The 26577-nt window shown below is 40.7% G+C and overlaps 1 protein-coding gene across 3 annotated transcripts; it reads left to right on the forward strand.

Annotated features, from left to right (window-relative positions):
- The first annotated feature begins 12005 nt into the window (after positions 1-12005).
- On the forward strand, positions 12006-25034 carry LOC133901558 (DNA-directed RNA polymerase 1B, mitochondrial-like). Of its 3 annotated transcripts, none has more exons than XR_009906732.1 (19): positions 12008-13005; positions 13927-14142; positions 14240-14373; positions 14471-14537; positions 14638-14696; positions 15010-15127; positions 15639-15752; positions 15853-15984; positions 16082-16498; positions 17159-17209; positions 17324-17394; positions 18044-18128; positions 19079-19231; positions 19325-19399; positions 20049-20138; positions 20277-20324; positions 23541-23635; positions 23731-23834; positions 24425-24473. XR_009906732.1 is itself a non-coding variant. In XM_062342903.1 (19 exons), the coding sequence occupies exons 1-19, from the start codon at positions 12136-12138 to the stop codon at positions 24533-24535; spliced, it is 3030 nt and encodes a 1009-aa protein (XP_062198887.1). In that variant the 5' UTR covers positions 12010-12135; the 3' UTR covers positions 24536-25034. The 3 variants fall into 3 exon arrangements, 2 of the variants coding, with proteins under 2 accessions (XP_062198888.1, XP_062198887.1); XM_062342903.1 differs by having other exon boundaries at positions 12010-13005; positions 23541-23655; positions 24425-25034; XM_062342904.1 differs by lacking the exons at positions 19079-19231; positions 19325-19399; positions 20049-20138; ... (2 more) ...; positions 23731-23834; positions 24425-24473 and adding an exon at positions 18445-19071 and having other exon boundaries at positions 12006-13005.
- Positions 25035-26577: the final 1543 nt, after the last annotated feature.

Genomic DNA, 26577 nt, shown 5'->3' on the forward strand with positions numbered 1-26577 from the left:
CAGCCAGCTTGGGCAGGACCCGCCTAGCGGCGAGAGAAAGCGGGGAGGGGCGGCTTGGGGGCAGCGCAGGCCGGCTCAACCGTGGCCCAGCGTGGGAAGGAGGCCGGTAGCCAACGCGGGTGGAAGAGAGGGGAGGGAAGAGGTGGGCCGGGAGATGGATTCGGCTTGGGAGTTTTTTTTCCAAACTAAAAAGCTTTTTTTTCTTTTTAGATTTTGAACAAATTTCAAAAGGAGTTTAAACGAGTGACTCTACGAACTTTTGCCAACTTTTTCCATGCATAAAAAACCTATTGTAACTACGACGGCATGGATGCATCAAACTTATATATAACCTATGGAGATATTAAATTTAGAAATTAATTTCTTCTATTGAACAAAATTTGCAACTCCTATTTAAAATTTTAGCAAAATTTTAAAATATTACAAAAATTGAAATTTAGGGTGTTACAAACTTACCGTCCTTAGATTGAATCTCACCCTCGAGATTCAGAAGGATTGGAGAAGAGATAGGGAAACTCAGCCTTCAGATCATCTTCTCTTTCCCAAGTTGCTTCTCTTCTGAGTGATGCTTCCACTGCATCTTACACATACGGACTCGCCTATTTCTGGTAATCCGTTCTGACATATCAAGAATCTTGACTGGATATTCTGAGTAGGAGAGGTATTCTCGCACATCCAATTCTTCTACTAGTAGCTCCTCTTCGAGAACTCTTTTTTTACTTTTTAGAAAGGAAAGCCCTTTTTCGAAAGATTACCCCTGTCTTTGTTTATGCTTCGGATTGGAACAAATGATAGGTTAGGTTCTGCCCGCTTTTGACTCTAGAATATTCGAAAATTAGGCAAGTCTTGCTTTTTCAATTGTGACACATGAAAAACATCATGTACTTCTGAGAGTTGAGGTGGTAATTCAAGTTGGTAAGCTACTTCTCCTCGTCTTACCAATATCTTGTACAGACCAATAAACTGAGGTGAAAGCTTACCTTTGACATTGAATCTGCATAGACCTCTGATCGGTGATACTTTGAGATACACGAAGTCTCTTACTTCGAATGTCAGTTCTCGGCGTCGATTATCTGCATAGCTCTTTTGTCTTGATTGGGTAGTCTTCAAATTATCTCTGATTTCTTGCACTTGTCTTTCTGCTTCTCTTAGAACTTCAGGACCAAAAATTTGGCTTTCCCTGGTCTAGTTGCAGAACAACGGGGTTCTACACTTCCTTCCATATAGGACTTTAAAAGGAGACATCTTGAGGATAGCTTGATAATTATTATTGTACGAGAACTCCGCACACGGCAGATTCCCAACTGTTATCGTTCTTTAGTGCACATGCTCTCAACATGTCTTCAAGGATTTGATTTACTTAGTTTGTATGTCCGTTAGTTTGTAGGTGATATGCTGAGCTGAAATTCAACCTTGTATCCATTGATTCATGTAGATGTTGCCAGAACTGTGAGGTAAACTGACTACCCTGATTAGATACAATTATCTTGGGTACTTCATGCAAACACACAATCCAGGCAGGACATATATAACTCAACTAGTTTTGGATCTCGATAGGATTCTTTGACTGGAATGAAGTGAGCTAGTTTTGTCAACCAGTCAACTACGACCCATATGGCATCACATCCTGACTGAGTTCGAGGTAGACCCACTATGAAGTCCATGCTAATTTCTTATGACTTCCATTCAGTACTTTCAATGGCTGTAGTAGACCTTCTGGTCTCTGATTTTTGGCTTTGACTCGCTAACAGATATCACACAAAGCCACATATTCTGCTACTTCATGTTTCATTCTGTACCACCAATACTGATCATTAAGATCCTGATACATCTTGGTACTCCCTGGGTGAATGGAATATGCCGAATCATGAGCTTCATTAAAATTGTATCCCGAATAGCCTTTATTTCCAGAACACATATCCTGTGCTTGTACCACACTGTACCTTTCTCATCTTCAGTGAAATCTAGGGCTTTGCCAACTTTGATCAGCTGCTTGATTTCCAAAAAAAATTCATCCTCAAGCCAACCCTTTCTTATATCATGTTCAAGCATTGAGTTTATTTCTATTGCAACTATCTCGGTGTTACACACCATTCCCAAACTCAACTTCTCGAATTCCTTACATAGCTCGGGACACATCTCTTGAAGAGTTATAGCGTAGACTTGAGATTTTCTGCTCAAGGCATCAGCCTCTACATTTGCCTTTCCTGGGTGATAGTTGATTCTCAAGTTGTAATCCTTGATGAGCTCTAACCATCTGTGTTGTTTGAGGTTAAGATCCGGTTGAGTGAAGATATACTTCAAGCTCTTATGATTTGAATAGATCTCACATCTTTGACCTATCAGTTAATGCCTTCAGATCTTAAGTGCATGAACTATCGCAGCTAGCGCCAAGTCATGTGTCAGGTAGTTCTCTTCATCCTTACTTAAATGCCTGGATGCATATGCTACAACATGACCTTCTTGCATGAGCGCACCACCCAAATCTTGATGAGATGCATCACAATACATAGAGAATGGCTTCTGAGTGTTAGGCATGATCAATACTGGAGCTAAGGTCGATCTTTTCTTTAACTCATTGAAACTGGCTTCTCGAGCGGTGGTCCACTTGAACTCTGCGCCTTTTTCTAGCAGTTTTGTCATTGACTTTGCTATCTTGAGAAACCTTCTATAAACCAATGATAGTATCCTGCTAGACCTAAGAAACTGTGGATCTTTGAAACATTCTGTGGTGGTTTTCAGTTCAGAACATCCCTTACTTTGGATAGGTCCATAGACACACCTCCTACCGAAATAATGTGATCAAGGAAGGGAACTTCCTTCAACCAAAACTCACATTTACTCAACTTAGCATACAACTGATTTTCTCTGAGTTTCTGCAATACCAATTTTAGATGTTCCTCATGCTCTTCTTCGTTCTTGGAGTAAACCAGAATGCCATAAAAAAAATACCACGACAAACTTGTCCAAATACTCCATGAAGACCATGTTCATCAGATACATGAAGTAAGTTGGGGCATTGGTCAACCCGAAAGACATTACTGTGTAATCGTATAGACCATACCGAGTAACAAATGCCGTCTTCGGAATATCCAAAGCATGAATCTTTAGCTGATGACACCCAGACTGAAGATCAATCTTAGAGAACACATGTGCTCCTTTCAACTGGTCAAACAGATCTTCAATGCGAGGTAGAGGATACTTGTTCTTGATTGTTACTTCATTCAGGGCTCGATAATCTATACATATCTTTGGGTTCCATCCTTCATCGGTACAAAGATAACTAGGGCTCTCCAGGGCAAAGAACTGGGGCGGATAAACTCTTTGTCTAGTAGCTCTTGGATTTGCTCCTTGAGCTCAGCCAACTAATTAGCATCCATTCTATATGGCCTGTTGTATATAGGAGCCATTCCAGGTACTAACTCAATGACGAACTCAATTTCGTGATCAGGTAGCATACCTAGCAAATCCTCCGGGAAGACATCTGGAAATTCACTAACCACTCTGCTATCTTCCACTGCATTGGCCTTGTTGAGACTAGCATTGATAGCTGACTCTGTCGTGGCTTGAAATTTTACCTTAGTACCATCTTTGTGTGTCAACTGTACTGACTTTGTGACACATCCAATGATTCCATTGTACTTGGTCAACCAGTCCATTCCCAGTATGATACCAATTCCCTTGGATTCTAGAATGATGAGGTTGGCAAGAAAGTCTACCCCCCCTTATGCATATACCTTTTTTAGGGCATATGTGCCTTGATTCCATTTTTCCTCCAGGAGAACTAACTAGCACCTGATTTTTCATTAATGCTCTTGGCAATTAATATGTATTTACAAACTGAGACGATAGGAAAGAATACGAAACTCTAGAATCGAACAAAACTGTAGTAGGGCGAGAGTTTGCAGAAAACATACCTAACACTACATCGGGAGCATCTTGGGCTTCTTCCACCTCAATGTGATTGAATCGACCATGCATCACATTCCGCTGAGGCTGCTGCTGCTGATTGTTGTTGCCCTGGGTCTATGCTTAGCCCTGCTGCTTCTTGGGACATTTGTTGGCTAGGTGCCCGAAGTTACCACAACTGAAACATGGGTCGATGTTGCCCGATCCTTGACCAGTGCGATTCTATTGCTTGGGCTAGTTGTTGTTGGGTTGCTGTTGCTGAAAGTTGAGGTGAGACTACTACTGTTGCTGCTGCACTGGCGGCTTGTACAATCCTGCAACCTGATTAGGCATCTTCTATGGTGGCCTCTATTGCTGATTCTGCCCTTCATGGCAGAACATTGGACTTGTGGCAGGAGGGTTGAAGCAAGAACGGGTGTTGCTGCCAGAAGACTAACCTTGCAGACTGTGCTTGCATTCTTCTCCCAGATTCGTGCACTTCTTCTCCATGATGAAAGCTCTATAGACCAGCTTCTGGAAACTGGGTCTTCGTTGGCTAAGAGGGCATACTGTAAGCTAGTGTTGAGACCCTCCAGGAAACAATGTTGTTTCTTTTCATTAGTATTCACATCATTGGGGGCGTAGCAGGAGAGCTGGGTGAACTTGGTGAGGCATTCCCTTACTAACATGGGTCCTTGCTTCAGATTGAGCAACTCCTTCCTCTTCAGCTTCACTTCACGTGCGGGGACATGGTGCGCTCGAGCTATTCCGGAACTCTGCCCAAGTGATCTCTTAGGGATCCTCATGGGTGGTAGTGTAAGTTGTCCACCATTCTTGAGTTGGACCAATTAGTTGATGAGATGCGAAAAGAACTTTCTCACTTCAAGTGCACTAAGCTTTCTGCAGCTTGCTCTCTATTATCTTCAGCCAGTCATCAGCCTCCATGGGATCAACTACCTGAGAGAAGGTGGGTCACTGAGTACTCAAGAAAGTTCTTAGCTTAGACTGCGGCTATTGCTTCGATGCATGCTGGTCTTGGGGTCGCTGGTTGATAGCCTGGACTAAGCCTTGGAGAATGGTCATCACTTAATTGGCGTCTATCAGAGGGGGTGTGGTGGAAGATCGTGCTGGTTGGTGGTGTTGTCGTTGACGTTATTGTTGTTGCCACGCCAGGTGTTCACCATCTATTGGTAGCCAAGGTTCGAGTGGAGAACATAAGTGAAAAGCAAGGGTGGATAAACAAGATAAGAACAGAAAAGAACAGATAAGCACGAAAGAAAGAAAGAAAGGGACTCCCAACTATTATTATATTATTAACTGATGTGATGTAGAGGGGAAACCCCCACATCACACCAACACTCATGCAAAGATCCAACTCATACAAGGTTCACAATACAAACACAAGCACAAGCACACACTAGCACAAACGACACAAGACAACTAGAATACACGCGACTAAACGATTTTTTCAGCTACGGACATCCTCCTAGCTTGACTCTACTCCTTGCCTGCTATGCCCGAAGGACCTGCTGCATCTACCAGATGAAGCTTCTTGCGCGGAGGGGAACGGGGCGGTGCAGCCACGGGAACCTCCTCGGAAACTGGTCGGGGTCCTCCAGCAAAATCTGGAACTCGCGGATGCTCTGCTCCTGCTCTACATTGCATTGATGCATATCCTCCAGCTCATCGAGGGCTATTTCAAGCTCGGCATACAGGGCGGCAGTTTGGCGGACCTGTTCTCTCAGACGGAGATCTGGCTCGTTGTTGACGTGTGCGAATATGACCTCCAAGCTACCGGACGGGCGCTACAGGAACTTGCCAAACTGGGTGTGGTGGAGGTCTTGTCTGTTCTCCCTCCTGAGAACTCGACGATTCCTACCTCGAAGGTAGCTCTAAGGGCGACGGCAGTGTGGACATGGCGAACTCGGCGAAGACTATCGTCGGTGGGCTTCTCAAACATGGTCACCTCCACTAATCAGGAGTAACCACAGCCTCCCAGCGGAACTCTGACTCCCTTGTATAGTGGAGCATCGTGGTAGCCTAGTTCCTGAAGCAGGTACCACAGCGTACGGACGAAGTAGCCGGCAAGCTACTCGTTGGAGTAGAACTCAGAAGGGGTTGGTACGCCCAGACAGCACCAGCAAGGATCTCCAGCTCAAGAACCAGCACGCGCTTGCGCAGGGTGACCTTCGTGTGGGGCATCTAAAATTTTGAAGAAGAAAAAATTAGTAACAGTTTTTTAAAGAGCAATGGACAAGTTAAGGAAAAACTGAAAGGGAAACAATTTTACAAAAGTAGTTTGTATAAACATAAGTCGTTAGCACGTCCTTTCTATCTAGGTTGTGTCCTATGGTCAACACGACTCTGATACCATTTCTATAATACCCAGTATTAAAGGAGCAAAACTAGGCACAACACATGCATGCTAGGATCAAGTTTCATATATGCGTTTACATCATCATTGTATCTTCATAGTGCCACTATTACAATAACGTAATTAACTTAATAAAAATGGTCCCTAGGGTCTAAAAGAAAACACAGTGGAAAAAAAAGATCTTCAATGCCAGTGGGACTTCCATAATCCACAGGCATCAACCGGGGGCACTCCAGCCTAGAACAGCAACTCCGGGTCGAAGTCATCTTCATTAAAGGTTGCAGCTTCATCGACAGCTTCTGAACAGCGGCACAATGCAAGAGAATGGACAACAGGTGCGAGTACAAAAATGTACTCCACAAGTGTAGGAATAATATGCCACGGGGCTTAAGTCAAGGAAAGGTTAGACATGGTTAACTGCACCAAGCAAACCATAACCTAATGACTTGAACAACAGGCATCCTCTTTACTAAGTGTGAAGACACCACTATAACAGAAGGATTGACTCATCGGATCCATCCGACTACCAAGACTCACCAGGTAATTCCATTACCTAGCTACCCAACCAACCATACCAACCCTAATCCCATCTAATCCTGAAGAAGTCCAAGTCTGCTCTTGTCCGTGAGCACGGCTGATCGACCAGATTGGTACTCTGCAGAGTTTGCACAGCTTTCCTCACGAGTCGTGATTCCCGTGTTGGTTCACACTTTTAGGGTGTGGAGTCGGGGTCTCACTACAAGGCCTTTACAAAGCTCCCGCCAACTTGGAGGCACCCACTAAGGTTTCACCGCTAACAGACGATTACATCGTTGTAGAAGCCCCCTCTTGTGCCACTCAACCGTCCAACGGTGCCCATAGAGTTAGAGAGGTGGCTAATTAGTTAGCCAGGACGTACCCATATAAGCCTCGTGGTTGTGTGGATTCACTTGGTTACATGTTCAAGAACCGGTCCTTATGACCCCACATAAGAACAAACACAAGCCTGCTATTTAGCACCACCTCAAACCAACCATCCTGTTACGATCTCTATACCATATTGCTACAAGATTACCGTACCAGATTCTGGTTGCATAGACATTAGTCAAGATTAACATTTCCCACAACTTTAAATGTGCTAGCATATACTACCCATTTTCACCCATGGTTAAACAACGGCGACAACTAGTAAACCTAGAATAGGATTCCAAATTAGACAAGCATGCATAGAAGGAATAAAATAGCTACACATGAATCCTAAAATAGGGGTCAAAATGTTCAAGGACACTTGCCTTCAATGGAGGGTTGCTCAAAGTCCTCGAAAGCTTGATCTTGAAGATTCTTAAACTGCTCACCTTCTAATCGACAAACCAAAAAAAGCACATGAGGCAAACCTCTAATAAAAGTACACCATACAGTACTAAAACTAGGTAAAAACCCTAGAAAAAGATTCTACAAGTCACTACGAATATTTGGGCATGAAAATCGCCCAAAACAGAGCTACGAGCAAAAAGTATTATGCTTTTGCAGGTTTAGGGGCTTAACTGCAAATTTTACTTGATTTTCAGAGAAAAACCCGAATTGATTTTATACTAGAAAACTAATTTATGACGTATAAATCAAAACCAATTTAATTTTCTATTGGAAAAGCTCATGAAATTGGTCTACAGACCCATGGACCACGGCCTGGAAGGCCGATCCATATCCACGGTCAGCCGGTTATGAAGTGATGAAGGCGTATGCTATTCGGACCATAGGATTGAGTTTCGACGGCTGGGTTCAAAGAGGTGGTAGACAGACTCGACCGGCAGCACATACACGGTGAGGAGACGAAAACGGGCACAAATCAAGGTGGAAAGAGGCACAAAACAAAGGGGAGCTCACGGGGAATCTTTACCGAGGCTTCTTGCTGGTGGAGAGGGATTGAGGAAGTCCGGCGACAGAGAGGGGCAGCCGGCGAGCTTCAAGCTCGGTGAGGGCGACGTTTGACATCGGAGAAGAACCGAGGAGTGGCGGAAACCTTTGCCGGAGACCCTGCGATGCCAAAGAAGCAAGAGCCAAGGTCAATGGCGGCGCGGGTATGGATTATCACTGCCGCTTAATCACTGTCGATTCAAAAATTAGTAGTAAGGACATTTTTGAATTGGTAGTGTTGACGTTTTCTATAGCAGTGCAAGCTTGCTGGTCCTAAGCTAAACCTTGCTGGAGCGTGAGCCTGGACACAAACAATATCGCGATGCAACACAGCCCAAATAAAGGCGATAATTCAGATTGTGGCAGTGGTGCAAAGCAATGATGTAAAAAGATGTTATGCGTAGCATGGAGCAATCTACATGACAAGGAATTAGAGGTACTTTCAAAATACACTTCAAGCTGTGGAAATAAAAATCCAAGATCAAACTTTCCAAATGGATTTCACCTCGACTTCCTAATCAAATCAGGTTCTCCTTCTTTTCTTTTCTTTTTTTTCTCACCTTTTTTTGGTACTTTGAATCAAACTCTTTCTTTCTCCCTTGATCTGTTTCTATTCCAAAATGAATTATTTCTCCTTCCTTCTGCACAATACAATCAATTGCATAATAAATTCAGCACTACGGGGTGGATGTTGGGCATTGTGTGGTGAAGATTGTATGAGCGCAAGCAAAATTTTGAGTGGTAAGTGGAAACGGTGACGATGACATGTGCAGCAGTGACGTGATGAAAACGTGACAAGAACTCAAAACTCTGAAGGCTGACTCAAAGACCAGCGACTCAACATGATGTCGCAACAAAAGTTTAACAATGCAAATACCAAAATGAAATTGCAAAGCACAATGGGTTTTGACAGTGGATGATCCAGCACTATTTTTTTTTTGGCCTTTTCTAGACTATAGGTAAAATAACAATCTAACTATGAGAAACAAAAATCTCTCACCGAGCAACCTAGAGCTCTTATGCCATTGGTATGAGTATGAGTGTCCTGATCTTTTTATGAGAAACAAAAGTTGGTTTGGTGGAGACAACTTTGATGATCTGGCTACACTCGTACGATGATGGAGCACATTGACGATCGCTAAACCAACTTCTGGAAGTTACTGACCTTACCGTAGGCACGATCAACCTGAACATGAAGTTCTTATCCTAAAAGCAACCGAAGAACAAGCAAGAATAATTGAAGGCAATATGAAATTGTGAATATAGATGAAGCACGATATATTGATATGATGGAGTTTTGCAAAGTAGTCAACTCGATGGTCGCAAGACACAACTAGAGACAATGTTGTTTAGCCTTAGACGAAACTATGCTCAACAAAACCCGAGTATTCTAGCCGCACTTGGCCTCTATTTATGGGTATGCAAACCCCCCAGATGCTACAAATCAAACTAAGGAAACAAAATCCGACTTTAACTCTATCTGTTATAATATCGACTAGTTTTGAGATTTTCGAGTCGCTCACGAGGAATTTGTTAATGAGTTAGATCAGTTGGAAAGATCACGATGTAATCTTTTCAACTTGTGGCTAAACACTTCCATAGGACTCCGTATGAGATATGATCCTTTTGTTACTCCAATGTTTGTGGAATTCGAATCGAATTCGGAGATCGAGTTGTATTTGAATTGGAGTCCGACTTGTCTTGGACGTGGAAAGGTGACATCTAGGTGGTGTTGTTGCCTTGGAAAGAGGATGGTGTCCTTTTGGAATGTGCACAAGTTGATGTAGAGGTGGCTGACTGAATTTTGGTGTCCATTTGAAATGCGCCAACATGCTGAGATGTCTTCTCTCGTATTTCTAAGTAACAAAATATCACAAGATCTATTTAGTAGCATCTCATTCTTGTAAGTATGGATACAAACAGAGAGGAACAAGCTCACCTCATGACTTAATCGAAATGCATACGCTCTTATAATGGAACCTTGCATAAGTGTCACAACTAGATTATCATTTGTTGTTGTTGCATCCGAAGGAGTGATGTCTTCATCAGTGCATCTAGGTGACCCCCTATTTTCCTGGCCTCCTATTAAAATTGGGGAATATGAATTTACTTATGAATTTTAAGGACAACAAAGAAATTGAACCGCTAACTGGCCTCAAAAAGGTATTTTCAAAGGCCTTAATCCCAGAGTGACATATTTGTTTAGACTCCATTCTGTATGCCCTTATGATAGGTAGAAATTAACAGATAGTACCATTCTCCAAATAGAGTAGGTTAATTAGCTTAGGACAAGTATATTGGTGCTGTCTTATAGGCTGTCTCATACATTGACACGTAATCTTGAGATAACTTAATAGACAATTCCTACAATATTTCATCTTTTTAGTTGTCTTGTAGTAATTCTACAACCTCTCAATTTGTGTATGAAATAATTAAATATATAATGACGCACGAGTAGTTTTATAGTCCTAAATTTTAGTTTATGAGATCATTGCTTCATAAAACAATGGTCTCTTTCTCTCACCTTACTCTCTCTCTCTTCACGATATAACCTAAAATCTTATGTGGCATTGCATGAGACAACATATAAGACGTTAATGTGTATTAATATATTTGCCCTTGGGTTTCAATCCTAACGCACGACAAGAACGAAAAAAACCCTTCATAGCTTTATCATAAAAGAATCATGTTGAATACAAGCAATTAAACACTACCTAAGATACTAGTTTAGTGTTTGAAGACATCATTTCAGCGACACAATTCTTAGTATTGTAAAAAATCTATATCATGGTTATATACTAAATTAAAATTGTTTAATGATTTATTCTAAAGCGTAAGGCACAATTCTTAATTTTGCTCATGGCCATAATTCTCTTATATGACTTTTCATAGCAACATAGTTACCTTATAATAGCACGGAGTCCAGACTACTCAGTGAACACTACTCCCTCTGTTCCAAACCAAGTTGTTTGTACATGTCTGACCTGACACTTTGAATGTCAATTTCTATGAAAATATGTTATCAAAACATTTTTTTTTATTTAGGGTCATCATTGCGCACAGGCTTAGTTGGAAGCGGCAGGGGAGCCATGGCACTCATCGAGTCCATAAAGCTCATATAAGTCCATCATGACTCAGGTGCAAGCTGGTGAAGCTCAAATCTAGAGCCAACAATGGTGGTGTGTGATTGTGTATTGCCAGATGGACGAGGGATAGAGGCTTGCGTGGGCTCAGAGGTGGTAACACTTGATGTGCACAGGAGAGGATGAGGGTAAGAAAGTGTAAGTGCATAATTCGTAACAACCATGTCCACTTCACATTACGTAGTCCAGAACCTATCAATTTTATCGACCTAATTTGATGTAAGTACAACCTTTGCTGATATAATTGGTAACATAGTAAACTCCTCCACTTAATTTATAATCATAGTACTACATTTAGCAAAATGTCTGCACAATTGGAAACATAATGGCAGACAATGAGGTTTTGATATGAATGAAAAACAACTTTAAATTGGGACATTTACTACTAAAATAGAATTTCATTTACGATTAAAATAGACTTTTTGACTGGGATATAATGGCATTCAAGTGGAATAGATGGCAACTTTTAACTTTCAAATAAGTTTGGACAGGTTTTTGACCCGGATCTAAGGAAATTTGAACTTCCATACCACGGATTAGAACTTTAATTGGAATTCTTGGGGACATTTGTAACCTTATGATGAGTTTTTTTTAAAAGTCTAATAGCAACTTAGAAAGCAAGCGTAGAAGTTAATGTGAGTTTTCTTGAGATAGAGAAAAATCTCCACCCCTAAACCTCGTAAGTCGTAACCAACCGTCTAGGTGGCAAGGGTTTAAGCCTCCCGAAGCGAAGTCGGCGTGCCTCCTCCTCCCCCAACCCCCCTGCTTCCTTGGCGGCGGCGCCACATTGCCATTCCCCATGTCCCCTCCTGCTCCCTCCCCCGCGCCCTCCAATTGATGCTCTCGGCCCCAACTCCGACCGCCGCCGCCGTCTTCCCCTCGCCTCTGCCTCGCTCTCTTCTCCTCCTCGTGCTCCAAACCCTAGCCACCACCGGCGCGCCCCTCATGTGGCGTCGCCTCCCCGCCCGCCGCCTCGCCTCCGCCCTTTCCTCTTCCTCCCTCCCGCGTGCTGCCGCCCCGCACCCTCGCACTCTTCTCGACCGCCAGCTTCTCCCCGCGGCCTCTGGTCTCCTCCCGCCCGCGCGCCTCCCCCCGTGGCAGCAGCACCAGGCTCCGCGGTTCGCGTCCTCCTCCGCCGCCGCCGCTGAGGCGGTGTCCTCTGAGGAGGCCGAGGAGCTGCATCACGCGCTCGAGGAGATCGTTCGCGCGGAGCCGAAGCAGCAGCCGCCTCCGTCGCCAGCGGGAACGGCGGGGGAGGCGGGGAGGGGCCGGAGGCGGAGGAGTGGGCGGGGCCGGCAGGCGGCAGTGACGGCGGCGGAGCACGGGATGACGTTCCACAAGTACACGGCGCTGCGGCGGCGGCAGATCCGGGTCGAGACGGAGGCCTGGGAGCAAGCAGCAAAAGAGTACCGCGAGCTGCTCGCGGACATGTGCGAGCAGAGGCTGGCGCCTAATCTGCCCTACGTCAAGTCGCTCTTCCTTGGCTGGTTCGAGCCGCTGCGCGACCAGATCATCGCAGAGCAGGAGCTCGTGGCGGAGCGCGGGTCGCGCGCCTCCCATGCTCCCTTCTTCAACATGCTTCCAGCCGACATGATGGCCGTTATCACCATGCACAAACTCATGGGCCTTCTCATGACGGGCAGCGGAGAAGGGAGCGTTCGAGTCATACAGGCTGCGTGCCAGATTGGCGAGGCTATCGAGCATGAGGTATGTGGATTGTGGGTGGGGGGACTTCCTTGTTTGTTTGCAACAGTGTGGCTGCATTCAAAACTAGTCTTTAGCTCAGGGAATTGGTGCCCTTGGTTGTTGGAAATATGAAGCGCATGAGCATTTGTGGAGCTTCAGATGATTGAACTTATAAATTAAAAAACTCTAATGGACAACAGTCTAATATTTTTGTTCTTGTCTCACTGAACTATTTTTTAATTGAAGTAATCTATGGCTAGGCATAACCGCAAGCTGAAATGATCAGAGTAGTATTATTCTGATTAAAGATGGAGGTTTTAAGCTACAATTGATAAATTATGTGAATCATACTTGATAGGAGTGGGTGTGAAGATAAGCCCCCTTTTTAAATATATAGGGTAAATTTAGGGGAAAGAGGTGTTAGAAGAAATACAGCACTTCACTGACTGGATAGCTGCTTACTAACTAGCATTCCTTCTTGAAGTTATTTAGGGGCACACACTGTCATTGTTATTGCTACTATGTATAGCCATCTTAACTGTTCTATGTCTGGAAATAATGTGTGGGTTTTCGCTGACATGCTAGTAATTTGTTGTAGCATGTAATGCTGTTGCAATTTCATATGCTCTGTTTGAAATCACCATTTTAAGTATGTGGCAATTTAGTGATTGACTAATTTCATGTTTTCTCTTCGAACTCACCATTTGAAGTATGAACTTCCAATCATTGTCATAGATATTTGAAGTTGTGCTATCAAGGGATACCTTTAGGCTGTTGTCAATCTGCTTCAGTTTTGTTACTTTTTTTTGGTTTCTATTAATCTCGGGCATGGCTTTAAACCTGTCATTATTTGGTTAATGCACTTATTTTGGTGGCAGCATGTTGTGTCCTGAGTATCAGTCAGTAATGAACCATTGTACCTTTATTTTTGTCCTTGACTAGGTTCGAATCCATAAATTTCTAGAGAAGACAAAGAAAAAGAGCAACAAAGAAATGGACAATGAAGAAAAAATTGGTGACTCGGACATTGCCAAAGAACAACAGCGTCTAAGAAAGAAAGTTACTGATCTGATGAAAAAGCAAAAGTTACGGCAAGTAAGGAACATAGTGAAGAATCAAGATAACACCAGGCCATGGGGTCAAGATGCTCAAGCAAAAGTATGAATCCTTTGTTAAATATTTGGATTTATATGTTGTTCACTCCCCGCACTATTTCGACTGATGATATTTCCTATTATCTTTTGCTGTTCTATAGGTTGGTAGTCGTTTGATTGAGCTATTTATTGAAACAGCCCATATACAACCACCTGCTAGCCAGTCATCAGATGGTCCACCTGACATCCGTCCTGCTTTCAGACATGAAATGAGAACTGTGCCAAAAGAACAACAGTAATGATGTTATCTCTTATTTAATACATTTTGTTCCAAAAGTAGTATGCTGCTTCATCATTACCTATACTTTATCTCATGCATTTTAATTCAACAGGAAGAATAGTCGCCGCTATGGTGTGATCAAGTGTGATCCACTGGTGCGGCAAGGCCTGGATCGAACAGTCAGTTGACCCTTCTGCAGTAATCTTGATTTTTACTAAAATACTCTTCTTCTAATTTTGCATTCTTTGATCACTTAATGGTTCATGTTTTCTTTAACAGGCAAAGCACATGGTCATCCCATACATGCCTATGTTGATTCCCCCGATATGTTGGACTGGGTTGGTATTTTTGGCCTATTTTCTTTTAAATTCTGTTGGCTGTTACATGATGTATCTTAACAACTCGAAAAACTAATGGTGTTACTTCGTTTGATGGTTTGGAACTTGGGGTTTTCTTAAAGTTTGGTTAGTTCAGCATGTGGTTCTGATTCGTGCAAATGGATGCTGTTTTATCAGACTATTACTCCTATTATTTGACATTTCTGAATAAGTAGTGAATTTGTTCCTACCTTTTTAGTAATGTCATGCTTGTAAGTTTCTGCAAACTTTATTGTGTCTAGTAATTATTCAGTACTCTTAAAATTTTCTACAGATATGACAAGGGAGCACACTTGTTTTTGCCATCCTATGTGATGCGCACCCATGGGGCTAGGCAACAGAGGGAGGCTGTAAAAAGGGCTCCAAGGGAACAAATGCAATCAGTTTTTGAGGTACTGTCCTCTATTCCTAACTTATGCAAATTAGATGAGTAATCCTTGATGGAATACTTTCCTAAATTCGCTTACAAGATCATATTCCCATCACATCCAATGCTATAAAATAGCTGCTTTAATACATTTTGATTGTTATTTACGCTGTGTATAGATAGACTTGTGTGTATATAGCTTCCTTCTGTATTTGGACAACATGGCTTGTTAGCCCAGTGTGTATATACATTTACTAAATCGCTATGCAGTACAATATATTACTTGTTTATCTTGCACAGTATAAGATCCGTTGGTCCCGATCCGAGACCTGGCTAACGCAATTTTTAAGCAAAAAGTAATAATGGGCATCGTGAGTCCACATTATAGGCCTGGTGGAGCCTAAACATGACTTCGTGAGGGGTGCTGAAGTATATTGCCAACCTTTCAGGAAAACTAATTGTTGCATGAAATTCATTAATTTCCACTGTAATATCTGTATGTGAGGTTTCATTATTTGATGCATCGTTGATTCCAGGCCTTAAATACTCTTGGGAGCACAAAGTGGAGGGTCAACAAGAGAGTTCTTAGTATTGTTGACAGAATATGGTCAAGTGGTGGCAGGCTTGGTGACTTGGTTGATCGAGCTGATGTGAGTTGCCATTTATTTTCTTATGAAAATGTATTATCACTTGATTGGATTGGGGTGCATTCTAGTTTTAAATCTCATCTGAAGTGGTCCGTTTACTCAGGTTTCCCTACCAGAGAAGCCTGATACTGAAGATGAAGCTGCACTGAAGAAGTGGAGGTGGCATTTGAGATCAGTCAAGAAGGAAAACAGTGAAAAGCATTCTCAGAGATGTGATGTTGAACTGAAACTTGCGGTAAGCGACTATTAGGGGTCTTGCTATTGTTATCCATCGTGTTGTCTACCATTTATTCACCTCTTACTCTTTCATCTAATGCATATATTGGTGACAGGTCGCTCGGAAAATGAAGGATGAAGAAGGGTTTTACTATCCACACAACCTTGATTTTAGAGGTCGTGCTTATCCAATGCATCCTTACCTGAACCACTTGGGTTCAGATCTTTGTCGTGGGGTTTTGGAGTTTGCTGAAGGTCGGCCACTTGGCGAGTCAGGCTTGCGCTGGCTGAAGATACACCTAGCAAATTTATATGCTGGTGGTGTTGACAAGTTATCATATGATGGCCGACTTGCATTTACTGAGAGTCACTTGGAGGAAATATTTGACTCAGCTGATAGGCCTCTAGAAGGCAAACGATGGTGGCTCGAGGCTGAGGATCCATTCCAGTGTCTGGCAGTATGCATGAATCTTACTGAAGCTTTAAAAAGCTCCTCACCAGAAACAACTATCTCACATATTCCTGTGCATCAGGTACTGATTCGGTTCGAGTTATCATTTTCCTGTCCAGTTGTTTGTAGAATGACTAAATGATCTTATGCAAATGTCTGATGTTCTATATGTTCTTTTACAACTTATATCATGCCACATAGGAAGAGATTGATCAATATAGGACTACACATTCATATTTTCTTGGTTCCTGATAGAAGATCACTCTCTTTCGTTCGTCATGTGCGTGCTCATGTATTTCAATGAGTATTGAGTATGCTTATTTCTACCGATACATTTGGATGTGACACTGAGTGCCTGTGGCATTTCCCATGTTTGATCACATTGTTCAACATTAACCTTTGTTATACTTGACACGTTCATTGAACCTCCCAGCATTTGAGTGGCATCTCAGTTGTGAAAAATGGTTGTGTAAATGTCTCAGTAACTGTTAGAGTTGGAAAGTAACATCTGTGTATCACTGACAAGTAGTCTTCAGGACTCACTTTGCAGCCTCATGTTCGATGTTGTTTAGATATAGTTTTCCCAAACAGAAATATATCACTAGTGATTCAATATATTTTTATCTTTTAATATCCTTTGTCCATCAAAAAACATATATTGTTTGACACAATTTCAGCTTTCACTGATGTTCAAACTTTTGTTATGTTGAGCAGAATTACATTAAAATGTTCTATTTTTCAGGATGGTTCTTGTAATGGCCTGCAACACTATGCAGCTCTCGGGAGGGATAGGGTAAGTTCATGTCTGACTGATTATGCTGTTTGCTTTAAGATTATTTTGGTTGCCATGGAGAATTCTGTAATTATATCTAATAGAATGAGTAATTTTTTATTTAATTTCATCCAGTTGGGAGCCATCGCTGTCAACTTAGTCGCTGGAGAGAAGCCTGCAGATGTTTACACCGGAATAGCTACCAGGTATGCTGTTTGTGGGGCATTGTGTCTTGCACTGGAATTTGTTTGTGATAGAACTTGACATGTCGTTGGAATTGTATCACTCTATATGCTGTAGCCTATTGGCCCATCTATTCTGGGCGGCCTTATGGATGCCAAATATCACTTTTTTCAAGAATTCTAAAACATCATGAGGCTATTAGCAAAGTTAAATATCGTCTGGCTTTAGTTTCTTGCTACTACCGAGTTATTCCTTCGTCTAGAATTGTAACCGTATTAGGTAATTCGTGCTCTTACAGGATGTACTGCAAAGTGCGGATGGGTGGTGCCTAGTGCCTAGGTGGCCGCCAAGGCCCCCTTTTATAACACTGGTTTTTTTAACTTCTAGACTTTATGAATTGTTCTTATTGAAGTCACATCATGAAATATCTTACACGCTTGAAATTGATACTGATTTATTTATTTGCAATATTGGTGAGGTCTTTCTTAATAGTCTCAACTCTCTACTATCATTCGTAGTCCCTTATGTAGAGCCCAAAGTTTGTTCAAACTGGAGTCAGGATTCACCAGGGCTAATTCTTCATCTTGATGCTACATTTGACTGGTTTACTCATATTCTCTTTGTACTTATGATGATGGATTTGTAGTTATATAGTCCATCCTTGTGATCTAGGGTGGTGGAAATTATGAGGGAAGATGCACAAAAAGATCCTTCGACAGATCCTGATGCAGCACGTGCTCGTCTGATATTTGATCAGGTGTTTTTTTTTTTGTTTCTGATTTATATCTTAGTTCTCACTATATTTGGCCTCAATTGATGGATACGGATGAAGTCCTCAAAGCTGAAGAAGATATTAGAAGTTCTATATATATAGGCACTAAATCATGAACTCTAGTCAGCATCTATAACCGTTCGTTATGCTAAATAAATGTTGGACTTTAGAGTTTCAATATTTTATAATGGATTTTCCAATGGATTTTTTCTTTGTAATAATTGCATAGTTGCTGACGATAGGTAGTATAAAACAACTGTATATCAGTATCCATATCCCATAGGGTTTCCTGTATTTTCAGGGCATATTGCCCGCAGGAATCGGGATATCTCGTAAACAGGGAAGTTTATCTCTAAGGATGACAAGAAAGGAGTCCAGAGATCACACGATGACCCCCATATATACACGGAGCCAGGAGATCTTACGGAGGATAGAGTCATTCAAGCCTACATAAGCCTTAAGCCTTCGAGCCTTTTGTACTTCCGATCTACATCAGCAATCCACCGAGACTACATGCAAGGAGCCTCTCGACTAGGTTTAATTCTATCTAGGCTAGCCAAGACCATCCTTGTAAACAGCCTCGAAGATCAATATAAGACAAAGAGGATGTAGAACTATTATCCTAAGGGAGGCCTGAGCTTGTATAAATCTCTATGTGCGTGTGATTCGATTACAAGGAGTATTCCCTGTTTCCTAAATAAATTCATAAGATCGGTGATTCACAAGTCGTCAACATCTGGCACTGTCGATGGGGAATATGACCGAAGACACCGAATCCTCAGCACACAACATGTCGCTGACTCATCCAAGTCTGCATTGAGAACCAGCTTCTCGAACAAGGGGTTCTACGACAACTTTACCCTCTCGACCGACAAAGAACTTTGTGTTTATTGTTTACTTTTTACTTTTATTTACTTGCTTATCTGTAAGTGCAGGTGGATAGAAAACTGGTAAAGCAAACTGTGATGACATCTGTCTATGGTGTCACTTATGTTGGAGCACGTGAACAAATAAAAAGAAGACTGAAAGAGAGGGGGGTCATTGGTGATGACTCGGAACTTTTTGGTGCATCTTGCTATGCTGCTAAGGTGGAAGATCTTACCAAGTGAAACTGTTTGTTTTCGTTGTGCGATGTATACATCCATTTGAATCAAATACCCTATTCTTTCTATCTTTGATAGGTTACACTGACAGCACTTGGTGAGATGTTCCAAGCTGCACGTAGTATCATGAACTGGCTTGGTGACTGTGCCAAGGTACAAGCCACAGTATCAAAAGTCTTCTGAACGTTGAATTACATATCATGTGATGTTTCATGCTACATTTACACCGCATCAAGAAAATCCATTTCAGTATCATGTTTGGGCAGTGTTAATCTGTCAGGTATATAGAACTAGCCTTTTGTAGTTGGTAAGCACAGTTGCCGCAAGCTGTGAAAAGTTGTCTTTTGTCTTGTGGTTGAATCTTTTTTTGTAGAAAAATTAGTCCACTAAATGAGGAAGCCTGCAAAAGTTTTTCATTGACTGAATATTTATCAATTATATGCGTTGACATTGTATGCTGTGATGGATATAGTATCGAAGTGAGATGAGTGCCTTAATATTAATGGAGGCAAAAGTAAAAAATTAAGGAAATTAAACCACCTACATGTCAAAGGCAGCATGAACTATGGTTAGGTCTTAGAAGACTTAAAAGAATGAAAACACCTAAAACCTATGCTTCTATCTGAAGATTAAACATTTGTCAAGGCAAACGCTCAGTCATCATCCAGTTCTGACATCCTTTTATAGTTAAGCCCAGCTGCCTTATTTGGTGGAGTTGATGCCTCTGCTGTTTCTGAGTGAGTTAGCCACTTAGCCCTATAACCATGGATATATAATTGTGTCCACCTGTTTTGCATTACAGGTAATTGCTACTGAGAACGAACCAGTGAAATGGACGACTCCGCTTGGGCTTCCAGTTGTTCAACCATACCGCAAACTAGGGAGACATCTTGTAAGTGTTTTTGTACAATTGTTTTATTCTTTATCTTCTGTTTATTGTTTCAACGTGCCTTGCGGAAGAAATAATCATGTCTACATTGTTGACATTATTATTAATGTCAATGTGGTATTCTTGATGTTTCCCTTGTAGATTAAAACGTCATTACAAGTCCTGACCCTTCAAAGGGAGACTGATAAGGTATGCGCCTCTTTGCATGGGTTCATCCCCTACATATTTTTGGATTGATCATTGGTTACTGCTTGTTGCTGATCGGAATTTCCAGTGGCGGCATGAAGCAGTGGCCTTTCTGGTTTTCGAAAAGCCTCATTGTATTACGTGTTAGCAGGGCCGTATCTGAGAATTTGGGGGCCCTGTACTAAATTAAAATTGGGCTTTACGCATGCTAAGAAATGTTTATAACCGATTTCTTTTTCATTCGGTGTTAGAACTTCAATGCATTTTTTCTTTCAACATATACTTCTTTCCAACTAATAGGAACGATGCACACACCACCAGGGTTCAAAAAACCGTCGGTAACCGCCCAAAAATCGCGGTTACCGACCTTCCCGGTCTGGTCCGGTTTCAGAAACCGAACGGTAACCGAAATTTGAATTCAAAAAATTCGAAAAAATAAAAAAATTCAAAAAAAATCTTAAAAAAAAACTAGACACAATTCTAAGACCTTCTGTGAATTTTTTTTTCAAAAATAATGTCGTTTGCATCATATTCTATAGGGAGAAAGTTTGAAAAAAATGAAAAAAATTGAAGCGTGCGGCTCAGTTATTAACTCACGTTAAGGAAAAGTGTAACATGCAAACACATATTTTTCTTGTATAAAACGTATTTTAAGAGAATCTTTAAAATTGATTTCACTTTATTTAGAGTTTTATTAAATTCTCTATGATTTTTACAAAGTTCACAAGCATAAAGTGAATATGTTAAGAAACAGCACTGTAATTAACTTTTTCATGTCTACTATTATTTTTTCTACGTAAATCATAATATAAATAAGCTAATGAAAGTGGTTTCACTAATTTTTGAGGTGTGATGGGTCAGTTATGAATTAATCTAGTCGCAACACATTTACACAATCATGCATGTTACAATAACTAATTCATGAGTTCATATATTTTTAAAAGATATAGGATTATATAAGAAGACTAACAAAATTAGTTTCATGATTTTTGGATTAGCAAAGAGTAAACTATGCATTTAACTTGGTTTAACAAATAAAATTTCTCACAGGAAATTTTGAACTTTTTTATGAGTATAATTACTTTTATCATGTAGATCATGTTACAAGGAAGCCAACAAAATTTGTTTCACTTGATTTGAAGCTCAGATGAATTAGTTATTGATTTTACAAGATTGAACCTTTTTTTAGGTTTTTTGTTGAACTGCGCTGAAATTCGATAAAACCGCTCGATAAATCGAGAAAACCGAGTGGTTACGGACCCAAACCGCTCGGTAACCGACCAAATCAAAAATGCGAGAAAATCGCTCGGTAACCGACCCAAACCGCTCGGTAACCGACCAAAACCGAGCGGTTACCGAGAGGGCAAAAACACGATTTTTTCGCAAAAATTCAAAATTTGCCGAATGAATTTTCTCCGAATTTTTTTTTATTTTTGACCGGTAATCGCGGTTACCGCAGTTTTTCGGTTACCGCCGGAGGTCGGTAACCGACCTCCAGTCGGTAACGTGAACCCTGCACACCACTGAACACAATGTATTAATATTCCACTCGGGATTAAATCCCGAAAAATAGGCACACGGTTTGATCCTAGGGATGGAACCCGGTTGGATAGTGTTACAACAAGAGATCGTCTTGCCCTAGTAAGCATGGCGAGAGTTTCTTCTAAGGAGGAGACTCAAACTTGGAGACGAAGTTTGAGAGGAAGGAACACCACAAATGTATTAATAGTAGAAAAATGAATCGGTCTGAGGGGAGTATCATAGCGTGGTTTAGCGCTTGGGCACCTCTGTGTCCTGTGTGTTGCCTTGAGCGTTCTCCTTGTGACCTCCTTCCCTTCCCAGATGACCTAGTCCTATTTTGGCCAAGTCCTAGAATTACTAAGTATTATTTTGGATAATTATTTTTTACCCTTCATAGAAGATAAATATCTACCGTGGTAACTATTGTGGTGCCTGCCTCCTGAGGGGTGAGCCGGTTGCCAATTACGGCCTGATGCCGTTCTGCCGGGGGTGTCAGTACGACTTTCATCGCACTTGGGTGTCAGGATAAGCACCACTTGCACCGGCATTAATCACCTGTCACCTCGCGTCAGGTCGGCTGCGGGTTGTCCTTTCTTCCCTGATATTATCTCCGGAGGCCGACTTCATCTTTAGGTTTCGGAAGGCCGCATGGGCACCGGAGGGGTGGCCCGAAGTGGTCTGCAGCCTTCGGGGGTTAGGCCTCCTGCTGAGAGTCCGAAGGCCGAAGGTTCTAGAGGGACTTGCTGTAGTTTCGAGTTTTCGGAAGGCCACATACGTGTCGGAGAGGTGGCCCGAAGGAGTCCGCAGCCTTCGGGGGCCAGGCCTCCCGCTGAGGGTCTGGAGACCGAAGGCTTCGGAGTGACCTTTGATAGCGATCGTCAACCATTATCCTTAGGCTGGTCTATTTTTCCCCAACAAATAGCGTGCACACACGACTACACAAGTCACCGAACATGCCCGGTTCTAAATTATTCTGTCAATGCTCTAATTACATTCTTCTAATTATAGTGCAAATAATTACATCTTGTACGACCCTCCTTGACCGGACCAACCAGTTCAGCACAAAGCCTCAATCGATACACAGAATCACAAATATTAGTAGAACAAGACAAGAACACAATAAATAAATGAGACTGGAGATGATACATCTGTGACACCAAAAGGACTAGTATGGGAGATGTAGTGAGGAAGAGTTAACTTTTACGGAGACAGAGTAGTGAGGATGGAGGGAGGGAGATCCATAATATCATTCCCACCAAAATGGATTATTATGAGGAAATCACAAGTTAGTTGGGAGGAGGAGAATTTGGAGGGAGGAATTAACCTTCAAAGAGATAGAGTAGTGCTTAATTACATGGAGCAAATATACCTTTTATATATCACCTAATATCATTATCATTAAGTAGTGCTAATTATTGCTTAAGTAAAATTTGGGGCCCCCTAAATTTTGGGGGCCCTGTGCGGTTGGGCATCCTGAACATGCCCATCGATGGCTCTGCGTGTTAGTCTGTCCTGGTCATCTCATTCCTCATCTTTTATTAGCATTGTGGCCATATGGAATAATGATTTGAGTAACTACCAATTTCTTATTAACTACTGTCATGGTTACAGTTCTTATGGTATCTCTCATTTGTATTATTTTGGAATTTAGATCTGTGGAGCACTTTGATACTTACACTCAATAAATCGTACAACCAGGTTATGGTGAAGCGGCAGAGGACAGCTTTCCCTCCAAATTTTGTGCACTCCCTTGATGGCTCTCATATGATGATGACTGCTGTTGCATGCAAAAGGCAAGGCCTTAACTTTGCAGGTAGTGTTTCTCTTCACTAATTTCTGCAGTTGACATGCATTACTCCTAATATTTTTTTTCTTTAAATCAATGCAGGAGTTCATGATTCATATTGGACCCATGCTTGTGATGTTGATACAATGAACAAAACACTTCGGGACAAGTTTGTGGAACTATACGATGCACCTATTTTAGAAAATGTATGTATTTCCTTATCCCAGCTGTAAGCATTGACTTTAGACAATCATTGTTTCTTGTGTCAGAGTAGATTATTAGAAAATTTACCAAATCTGTTTTTACATTCAATACTTTCTTATGCTCTCCTTAGTTTAGTTTCTACTCCCTCTGTTTTACAGTGTTTCTAATTTATTAGAAAATTTTCAAAATATGTTATGTCCACCCTGCTTTCTTAGAAACAAGGTCCTTAGTTTGTACTTCCTCTGTTTCAAAATGTTTTTAGTTTATTTGGATTAGTTTCTACAAAACTTTTCAATGATTGGATTGAGTGTAATAGTGTGATCATTGCATTCTCCCCTTGACTAATCGTGCTTTCAAAGCTGAGGGAATGTTAAGCTTAGAGTATTTCATTTGATAGGAGTACACAAGTTACTGCGTAACGTGGTGGTGCGGAGACAATGTTAAACAGAAGTACTCTGCTTTGAACTATCATATTTATTTTTAGGCAACCTTTACCTCATTGAGATTTGCTATCTTTGTGTGGGTCCTAATTGTTGAATAGCAGATATTATTGACACGCCATCTTTTTCTGAACTTAATTTATTTGATGCAGTTGTTGGAGAGCTTTGAGAAATCTTTCCCCGATGCAAAGTTTCCACCATTGCCAGAGAGGGGAGATTTTAATCTGAAGGATGTCCTTGAGTCTCCATATTTCTTCAACTAGTTCAATTATGGCGACATTTCATTGTCCTACACTCTGCACCCATTCTGAGTTTCAAGTACATAGCCACCAACTCAGATGATGAAGCTAATTCTTTTGCTGGCTGATAAACCAACTTCAAGACAGCGTACACAAGCATATCCCAAGGAGCGGATTTGCAGAGGTGTACAAAAGATGCTCTTTCTCTGCTTTCAACTTTGAGCAGTCTATAAGCTAAGGGAATTGGCGAAAACAGAGTATGCTTGGGCGGGGGTTTGCGGATTTGTGCAAACAACAAAGCCAAACAAATGGAAACCATGATCAAGAAAGAAGCCCATTGAAGAGGGTTTTTGATGTGTTTTGGCTGCAGTGTAGTTTTTTTCTGTGCATTCTTTTTTTATCTCAAGGCTCACGCGTAGCACGGTCACATTTCTAAAGATATCCAGTCCAGATCCTTGTAAATGTAATTATATTATTCTTGGGCCTCTTCACTGATATTTTCATTTTCCATGTGCTTGGTTTAGAGAGGGGGATTCTGCTGAGAGGAACACAGCTCTGCTGGTGCTGACGAAAGATTATGTAGTTTTAAGATAATATTTTCAATAATAAAGGGAAAAAATGCAAAAGTTATCTCAAAAGTTACTTGATTTTGACTGTTCTCTCAAAAGTTGTTTTGTTGTAAAAATACCCCTAAAGGTTTAGTTTTGTTGTAAAAACACTGTAAAAATTAAAAAAATTTAAACAAAATTATAAAAAATTCAAAAAAAAATAGAGATAATTTTAAGACTTTTTTGAAATTTGTTTTTAAAAATAATATTTTTTGCCATATTTTATGAAAAGTAAGTTTGAAAAAAATAAAAAATATGCAGCTCATTTATTAATTTGAGTTAAATGTATAGTTAATTATTTACTAATTTAAAAATCATGAAACAAATTTTTTTAGTCTTAGTTGGTCCTCTATCTTTTAAAAATACATAAATTTTGAAATAGTTACAGTAACATGCAGGATTGAGTAAATGTGTTGCAGATAGATTAATTTATAACTAATTCATAACACCTCAAAATTAGTGAAATCACTTTATTAGTTTACTTAAACAATTATTTGTATTGAAAAAATAATGATAGATATGATAAAGTTAAAATAGCATGAGTTAATAAATGAGTTGCGCATTTTTTTTCAAACTTCCTCTCTATGAAATATGATACAAATAATATTATTTTTGAAAACAAATTTCACAGAAGGTCTTATAATTGTCTCTAATTTTTTTTAGAGTTTTTGTGATTTTTTATTTTTTTTTGAATTTTTGGGGGATTTTTCGCAACAAAACCAAATTTTTGAGGGGGTTTTTACAACAAAACAATTTTTGTGGGAGAAAATCAAAATCTAAGTGACTTTTAGGGGTTTGCATTTTTCCCATAATAAAGTGATAAGTGGTTTCCTATTTATTTAGATGTTCATATAGTTCGTGCTTTCTATGGGATTAACTGCAGATGCCAAGATTTCGTGATTGTATTGAACTTCCCAAGTTTTTGGTATACGAATGTGAGATTTCTTCTGATACATGTTTGATGCATATTTTTATGCTTTCGAATACTATTGAAGAAATGAGTATAATTAGAGATGTTTTTTTTATCACTTATCTGTATTTAAACAAATTTTACAGGCTCAAACTAAAGCCTTCTCAAAGGATTTGTACCATCAGTTTGGACAATTTACTAAGAAATTTCAATCTGCGAGCTCTTGCTTCATTTTTATTAGAAAAGGTTTACTAGCCAAGGGAGAGATGAATTTTGTTACTCATGAAATTCATGCCAACTCAAATTATCCTTGAGATTCGAAATTTTGTAGTGTGTGGAAACTAGGATAACTTTTTTGTCGAATATCTAAATATAGGATATATATTCATAACAAGTACATTATATATAGACAGGGTATATCATGCACATGTATAACAACTCTATATACTATGAAACTGAATCTGCGATGCTTGTTATACTCGGAATTTAGAAAGCATATACTAAGAAGTTCTCGATTGGTTGCTACTTAGGGTCGTTGTTAAGGACCC

Source organism: Phragmites australis, chromosome 20 (genome assembly GCF_958298935.1).
Source record: "Phragmites australis chromosome 20, lpPhrAust1.1, whole genome shotgun sequence".
NCBI lineage: Eukaryota > Viridiplantae > Streptophyta > Magnoliopsida > Poales > Poaceae > Phragmites > Phragmites australis.

Coding starts and splice junctions, on each gene's coding strand:
- LOC133901558 (XM_062342903.1), top strand. CDS start 12,136: ATGCTCTCGGCCCCAACTCCGACCGCCGCCGCCGTCTTCCCCTCGCCT. Junction 17,395..18,043: donor TACACCGGAATAGCTACCAG/GTATGCTGTTTG, acceptor CTTGTGATCTAG/GGTGGTGGAAATTATGAGGG. Junction 23,656..23,730: donor GCAAGGCCTTAACTTTGCAG/GTAGTGTTTCTC, acceptor AAATCAATGCAG/GAGTTCATGATTCATATTGG.